At 35.7% G+C, this 8524-nt stretch overlaps 1 protein-coding gene across 2 annotated transcripts; it reads right to left on the bottom strand.

The window, feature by feature from the left end:
• Positions 1 to 3849: 3849 nt before the first annotated feature.
• On the bottom strand, positions 3850 to 7300 carry LOC137742231 (protein RMD5 homolog). 2 transcript variants are annotated; one of them, XM_068482044.1, is made up of 2 exons: positions 7179 to 7300; positions 3850 to 5598 (listed from the first exon to the last, which is right to left on the bottom strand). In XM_068482044.1, the coding sequence occupies exon 2, from the start codon at positions 5539 to 5541 to the stop codon at positions 4381 to 4383; it is 1161 nt and encodes a 386-aa protein (XP_068338145.1). In that variant the 5' UTR covers positions 5542 to 5598; positions 7179 to 7300; the 3' UTR covers positions 3850 to 4380. The 2 variants fall into 2 exon arrangements, with proteins under 2 accessions (XP_068338145.1, XP_068338153.1); XM_068482052.1 differs by having other exon boundaries at positions 3850 to 5555; positions 7179 to 7276.
• Between the last annotated feature and the right edge of the window lie 1224 nt (positions 7301 to 8524).

Raw genomic sequence — 8524 nt, 5'->3', positions numbered from 1 at the left:
ACATGGTATGTAAATTGAACAAGTCAATCTATGGTCTCAAACAAGCTTCTAGACAGTGGTATTTAAAATTTGATCAAGTTGTCACATCAAATGGTTTTATTGAAAACAAGTTAGATGATTGCATCTATCTTAAATTCAATGGAGCAAAATTTATTATACTTGTGTTGTATGTTGATGATATTCTGCTTGCTAGCTCTTGCACACAATTACTAAAAGAGACCAAGTCCGTGCTCAATTCGAAATAAAGGATCTTGGTGAAGCACATTTTGTTCTAAGGATTGAGATTGCAAGAGACAGAAATAAAAAGTTGTTGGGTTTGTCACAAAAGAATTATATTGAAAGAATTCCAGCCAGGTTCAATATGGAGAATTGCAATGGATGTCATGCACCATAGAACAAGGGAGATCGGTTGTCAAAAGACCAATGTCCTAAGGCTGAATTTGAAGTCAAGAAAATGGCAGAAAAACCATATGCATCTCTGGTTGGAAGCTTGATGTATGCAAATGTTTGCACGAGGCTTGATATTGCTTACATTGTAGGGTTGTTAGGCAGGTTTCAATCCAATCTAGGAAAAGCTCACTAGAATGCAGCCAAAAAGGTTTTGAGGTATCTTCAACAAACTAAAGGTCATATGCTTATGTATGGCAAAAAAGACGACCTTGAGGTTATAGGGTACACAGATTCCGATCTAGCAGGTGATTTAGATGACAGAAAATCTACTGGTGGTTATGTTTTTCTTTTTGGTGGGGGTGCAGTGTCCTGGAAAAGTGCCAAGCAGACGGTCATTGCAACTTCTACTATGGAAGCCGAATTCGTAGTTTGTTTTGAAGGAATGAAACAAGCAGTTTGGTTGAGAAATTTTGTGGCAGAACTTAAAATTGTAAGATCAATACAGAAACCTTTAAAGATGTATTGTGACAACAACTCTGCAGTTTTCTTTGAAAAGAACAATAAAAGAACATCTGCTTCGAGACTCATGGATGTTAAGTTCTCAAAGGTGAGAGAAAAAGTCAAACAGGGAGCTATTGATGTGCAGCATATAAGTACAAGCTTAATGGTTGCTAATCCCTTGACTAAAGTCTTGCTAGTTGGTGTTTATAAGATGCAAATCTCTCAGATGGGTTTACTTGAGTCTTTTGATCAATGGGAGTAGTTTGTTGTTCTGTTTTAGAAAGAGGAATTGTTGTTTTGAAGATAGTTGCAATAATAAAATTTGAGGAGTGCTACTATTGTGAAGTTCGAAGCGCTGGTGTAGCAGTAATGTTCTTATCTAAAGATAAGTTTATGTTTAGCTAGTATAATTATCAGTTAGTTAGCTAGTTCTATTGCAATCAGAGATTCAATTTTTGTAATTGATTGGTCTGATATATATATATATATATATATATATATATGTGGTTTTTGAATTCAATTTGATGCTTTGAGGATCTTTGTGATTTGACTCGAGCAGTTGTTTGAATTCATGCATATTGATTTGGAATGGATTACAAGTTGACAGTTTTGCTATCTGTGTCAGGCTTAATTGTTTCGAATTAAGTTGTGAAATAGTGGGACTGGATATTTGGATCCACTTATATCAGTTTGATCATAATGTTATAAGTACAAATTGAACATAAGTAATCTGAGAGCGTTAGTTACATGTTGGTTGTGATTATAAGCTTTTGGATTCAGTGTTTTGAAATGTACGGATAGATTGTTTATGATGTTACTCAAAAGGCTTGGTGATCACCTTATTGTAATCTTGATTGAGCTAAGTTTATTTGGTTCATACTGGCTCAAGTGGAAGAATGTAAGAATATGAGCATAAGTATGAATCTGTGATCTTGGTTATTTGAGATTAAATAAGAAGTCTTATTGGGAATGAATTTGTAATCCATATTATACTGAACTACTATTTGTCAGGGATTAGTTTTCTATAAGAATTCTAATAGGGGAATCCTTATAGAACTTGGCAAGGATTATGTTATATATATATATAGTGGCCTCTGCTCTCGCAATGTATGTGCTCTTTTTCTGGACTAAGACCTATTATTAGTTAAGAGCAAAACTGATTACTGAAGAGAGGAGAAGGTGCACTGTTGTTGTATTGCAGAACTCGGACATGGCAACTCCTTCTAGTTCATCTGCAGGTATGGTTCTTTTCTTTACATTGTGTTGGTAAATTATGGTTGTGTTTTGATTGCAGTAATTCATATTACTTGTTCTTGGTTTTATGTTTATTCTAACAAGAACGTCTTACAATGCACCCAACGTGCTGTATTTGGATCCACGTCCATAACTTGTTTCATAAAAATAAAATCTACATAGAATTAAAAAAAAAAAAAATAAATAAAAATTAGGAAGGGAAAGAGAGGTGGAATGCACATGTTCCCTTAATCCATCAGAACGTTAGGAGAGGGGGATCATTCCCAATCAATGGAGATCCCACGATTGTCACAAATGAAATGAGGGTGATAATAACTTGTTTGGAATTGGACAGCATGCATGCACGTTTTTTTTAATACAAATTATATATATATATATATATATATGTGTGTGTGTGTGTGTGTGTTTGTACAGTGTTTCCAGATTGCAGCCTTGTGCGCTCTGAACGATTGTGTTGCAACAAAACAAACAGAAATATTCTCCCGGCCACCAAGTGAAACACTAAAAGCACATCCACGCATCATTCATTGTTGATATCCAATTCAATCTTGTCACCAGATGACCATGAGAATGAGACTCGCAACACAAAATTTGTACCGTTCATTGAGCTGTCGAAATCTTTACCTTTAAACAGGAAACTATCACATGCTTTGCAAGTTATTTAGGGAAATAATATTTCACAAGGTCCCCTCCAAAGAAGTAACTAGTAACAAATCACATGCTTATATTCATGGACCACTTGCATTCCCATCATATTAACCCGAGATTACTCCTAATACCATGACTTTAGTTGCACGTTAGTAAAAAGTTGCAGCAACGACAACAACAAAGTTTAATCCCACTAAGTGAAGTCGGCTATATGAATCTTAGAACGCCACTGTACTCGATTTTGTGCACGTTAGTAAAAAGTTCAAAAGGTAAAAAAATGAAAAAGGTTCCAAAACACTTACAAGTCTAAACCTGCGTGAAGATTGGTGACATAACTTGAGCTTGAAAAGGGGTTCCGATTTATTCTGGATCACAGGCCCTTCCTTCTTCAATGCTTCCGTTGTGGCCAGAGGCCAGGGAGAGAGCTCTTTATTGCACTTTTTAGGGGGAAAGGAAACTCAACATTTCCTTAAATTTCGCACGCTTTTGGAAGCACTTTTTCCATGAGTGACGGCTTTTTTTATTGCTGCTGCTTTTCAAATGTGCTTATCTCAAAGCGCCACCAACAACTTGTATATAAATTATATCCCTAAAGCCACTTCTCTAAGACTTAGGACTATACCTCTGCATAAATATGTTACGACCATGACATGATTACATGTGTGCGTGCGTGTGAGAGTGTGTTCAGTGGTGGTGGTGAGGGATTGCTTAATCCGGTTTCGACTTTGAACTGGAGTTTCGAGCGGCATATGTTCGAAGAACCCTTGTAAGAGTTGAAAATCCAAGGTTATCAAGACTTTTCTTAATGGGAAATGATTTTCACGCCCCATTTTCTCTCCTCACACACCCTTCCCTATTTTATGGCCGTCAGATTGAATGAAGTAAAGGAGAATCAAAGAATGGAAATTAATAGGGGTGGGGAAATCATTTTCGTTCTTAAATCAAGGAGGCAACGAGGAAAGAAGGGAAAAGTGCCACTCACTAGCTATCCTGAACAACAAACAATATAAGAATCCAAAGATCTATCTAAAATTTGTTTGCTAAGACAAGAAATTGAGAAAACTGACTTGATTAAATTACTAAAAGTACAAATTTACAGTCTATTATGTGTTGGTAAAAAAGATGCAGATAAGAGAAAAGTGAGAAATTATTGACGAGGCTCCTCATTCTTCTAAAGGCCGGCAGGCCATTTGGGTCAGTTTAGATGCAATAGACTCTACACTGCCCCAAACGACGCAGTTTTATAGTATCGGCCTGAATTTGAGATCCATGAATTGAGGAGCCAATTACACTTTACATGACCGAGCAGGAAAATTAGAACTTACTCATGAGAATGAGCCAGCATGTCCTCGTGTTGGGGATCCTGATGATGATGCATTCAAATTAATCCCAGGAGAAGTGGATTGATTTAACCGCCAGACAGTAAAAAGAATATCTATTTACAAACAATGCTTCAACACGCCAAACAAACCGGCTTTTGACACGATAACCACACATCCTACATACACGACACAGCATGACTAGTTTCTACAAGCTTAACCCAGTGTGGCAGAAACACAGTTGCAACTAGTTCCTTTTGCAGATACATCAGAAAATTAGTGGCCTGCACTGTGCTGAATCAACATCGGAAGGACAGTATGGACACTTGAAAGCTTTTGTCCCGTTCTTTGACATCTTCGTAATAGACTGCTTGCAGAGCACATGTCCACATGACATCAACATAGGCGGATTTTCTTCAGTCGACTGTTCCTTCGACACAGGACACACAAAAATAGAATGGAATTGAAACTCATGGTTTAACTCCACTGGCACAGGTAACTGCTTCATAGACTGCCATTCTTGCCTTTTTCCTGCCATTACATTCATAAACTTGAGAAGAGGTGGCAAGCCCTGAATCCCTGCACCCATGGTCACACTCAATGGGCTCTTGTAAGACTGGCCCAGAATATTGCAGAACTGCCTGGTTAGCTCCCCGGTAACTTTGTCCCAAATGGCTGGTGATAATAAGTGAGAGTATGGGGAGTACTCAAGTCTTCCAGTCCACAGAAGACTCCCCATGAGCCTTTGTATTTCAGCCATATAGTTGGAAGCAAAAGGAGCAAGACAAGTTTTTGAATACTGGAGAGCTCTGTCTCTGTTTCCCTTTTGCACTATTTCGACAAATTGCAAGCTGTGAAGTTTCAGTAATATGTCTGAACCATTTGGTTTTAGTTTATCAGAGTTAATCACGACCCAGTTCAGTGCTGGCTCTAGATTCCGATGTTTCATTGCCTCAACTATCCGAAACAATTCCAGAAACTGAGATTTCATAGCAACCACAGATTCTGATTCCTCAGTCTCACTTATAAAACAGTCACCAACTTCGAATAGGCCCTGCCGATAGAAATGGCTGCCAATAATCTCATTAATTGTGTGGGTATCAAAGTCAATGTTTCTATAAGCCTTGGATATATCAGGAATGAAGGATTTCTCCAGAATCTTTGGATACTTGCTAAGTGCTAGGTTCAGTTCCTTCTGCATGCTTTCCAACTGACTGAGTGGAGCTATATCTTTTAACTTGACTTTAAGTTCAGCAAGAGAAGACTTACAATCAACCTGAGATTCACAACCATTAGATGATTGTAGCTTTTGTAACGTCTGCTTCATTTCTTTGTCGATCAGATCGAACACTTCTTGAGCTTTAGAGCTTGACAGCTTTTGCTTCTTTGTCACATGATCAAATCCATCTTTAATAGTGGTCAGCTCCATTTTTAATTATACGACTCTATAATTATAGCTTGTGATGAGAAACAAAGACGAAAGGATCTACAAAAAAAAAAAAAAGTGGAAAGAACTCTAATAAGCTTAAAATATTATAGCATAGCATACAACTGTAACTGATGAAAATGCACACGAGAAAATCAAAGGATCAATTGGAAACTGCCAAATATGTTCCTATACAAAAACATTAACAAACAACAGAAACAAGGTTAGTTTAACTTTAGGCTTCGCATGAAATAGTTTCTTGGCATGAATAGAGAAATACCCAAAAAAAAGATAGGGCTTTTCACATTTAAGCCCTTGATAACAACACACTTTAGGAAAAAACAGTTCAAACTCAATACTTTATAGAAAAAATCAACTTACTTCGTAACACCAAAGGAATTTCACTACTAAGAATCAATTGGAACATGACAAACGAATAGAAGAGAGTTTGTCGTTCTTTCTCCAATTGAGCTCTTCAAGCGTTTTTCTTATAACAAAAATAAAAAATATAGTTGTCGTGGTGTTTTTTCTAATTTAAAAAGAATGATATGGAAGTACAAAGGCTGTGAAAGGTCATATTAATAAAGCAACCGAAAAATTCTTATAAGAAAAAGCTTCAGAAAACACAGCCACTCAGGTGTAACAAATTTATCAAAAGGTAGAAGGGTCTCTTGACTCATTGAAATGATACTGGAAATTGAATTTCTCATATGTTTTGAATATCAGATGTTTTATATGTGGCTCAAAGTCATGCTATGTTTTTTTCCCTCCCAACGGGGTTTGTATATCAGTTCAGAGCTAGTTAGGCAGTGGACGCACGCTGCAGAGGCTATGACATAAGTCATCTTACAAACTAGAACAAACAAAGCTTGACAGTGTATTTCCAACTTTTTTCCACAATTGTCTATTGCCCAAAAAACACACAGCCACCTTAACATGCAAACATTTGGTTAGGTGTACAAAAAGTGAAAGAACCATAAGAGTTGTGCCAAAAAAATAATGAGAGAGAGAATTCCCTACACTAATCACCTTTCATGTTGGCAGGGTAAAAATGGGAGAGCATCAAAAGGGTGAAAAACCGAAGGCCCTAGATTCCAAACCAGTTCAAGGGTCAACCATTTTTTATTATGACTTTTATTTTTTATGCCGCGATACTTTAAACTACCCTAATCTACACGGAGAGAGATTCGAACTTGGGTGCAATGGACCGGGCACTGTCCTAGACAACTACCCTAACTCACATCCGAAATCAGCAACATGGAATGAAAAGGGAAAAGCCTTGACATATAAAAACTATCTAAACTTGACATGTTGGGTCAATTTTTTTAGGGTAATTGACATAATACTAGGTATAAATTACGAGAATTGAACACCAACAGTGCTGTATAGAGAATTCGAATACAAGGATGAAGTTTTTTTTTAATTCCTTTTTATTTGAGAAATCAAGTAATCTGTTATTCTTTTTGTTTGAGGTTTTCAAGCGATGCATATAAATTAAATTGATCAACGCAAACTAAAGCTCCATTGAACAATCACATATGCTATTACATTAAATCTTTCATCTTTTTCAACTTTGCACAATTGAAATTTCAGAGTTCTGTGCCCCGTGTGTGTACGAGAGAGAGAAAGAGAGAGAGTACCGCGAGATGAATACGAAGTTGGAAGAGTGGCGAAGGGCTTCGGGACGTCAGCCGGACAGAGGGCGAAAGAGAGTTGCAGATGAGCGACAGAGATGGAGAATATGTGTGATTTAGGTTTTGTCAGTTAAAATTGTCAGGGGTCGATTTTGTAAGAACAAGGATTATAAAGGGTAAAACGGTACGAAAACTCTAGTTTATAAAAGTTGATTATAAAATGAATAATTTGAGTAAATAATTATAAAAAATCAAAATGATCTGAATTTTTGTGAGAATAAATTCGAAACTCTCAAAATAAGTTTGGAGTAAAAAATTCAAAATTATTCAAAATTCTTTTAATTTTCATTCTTAAGTTTTTAGAAAATATTCAAATTCGGGATTTCGGGTTTGTATTCAAAAAATTTACTTTGACAACCGAAAACGCCATTCCAATTTGCACCCTTTATTTAGGTAAGCTTTTTTGCTAGATCGCATTAGAAACACATTGTTCCAATTTCAATTTAAAAAAGTCTCAGAAATGAATATTAATTCCCATTTTTTAATCTAATTTAGCACCTGCAACTAGGGGTTAGAATTTTTGGTGATTATTTTATTAGAGAGAGAGAGAGTTGTCAGCCAAAGGAGGCTGGGGTAAAACTAACGATTGAGAGTTGCACGCGAAGCCATTTTGACAAGGTATTAATCTAATTTCACACTTGATTTTTATGTATGAGAAAGTAGACAAACTATTAAGACCTGAGTTAAATTTTTAGCCTAATATTATTAAAAAATAAATTTATGATAATTTTTTTTCTTAAAGTAACTTAAAAAAAAAAAAAATTATGTAGACTGTCATAATTTAATTTTATTGCATTTTAACTTCAAAATATTTAGATTCCGATAAATATTAAAAACTCACTAAATTGATGCCATGAAACTCGTGGAACACGATGAAAGAATATGAAATACATGAAATAATTTTTATTAATTACTTTAGCAATGAGATTTAAATTTGGATCGTTAGATCTTTTTTTTTTTTTTTTACTGTTAGATTTGATCATATTAGGGGCTGGTTTGGTATTGCTGTGCTTTAAAAAAAAGCTGCTTCTGCTGTGCTGTGAGAATAAGCAGCTGTAAAATAAAGCAGCAGAGTGTTTGGTAAACTTTTTTGTAAAAGTGCTTTTGAAAAAAAAAGCAGTATTATAGTGTTTGGTAAACTTTTATGTAAAACAGATGTGAAAAAAAGACGGTTTTTCAAAGCTGGGTTTTGCAGCTTTTTGTTTTTGGTTTTTTTTCACCCAAAACTGTGAAAAAAAACTGAAGCTGAATGTTTACCAAACACAAAAACAGCTCCCAGCTTTTTTTGATAC

Source organism: Pyrus communis, chromosome 1, assembly GCF_963583255.1.
Source record: "Pyrus communis chromosome 1, drPyrComm1.1, whole genome shotgun sequence".
NCBI lineage: Eukaryota > Viridiplantae > Streptophyta > Magnoliopsida > Rosales > Rosaceae > Pyrus > Pyrus communis.
The sequence above is the reverse complement of the archived record's forward strand: the minus strand, read 5'-3'. Positions and strand labels throughout refer to the sequence as shown.

What these genes read in the sequence shown, in the direction of transcription:
- LOC137742231 (XM_068482044.1), bottom strand. Translation starts at nt 5,541, where the DNA reads ATGGAGCTGACCACTATTAAAGATGGATTTGATCATGTGACAAAGAAG.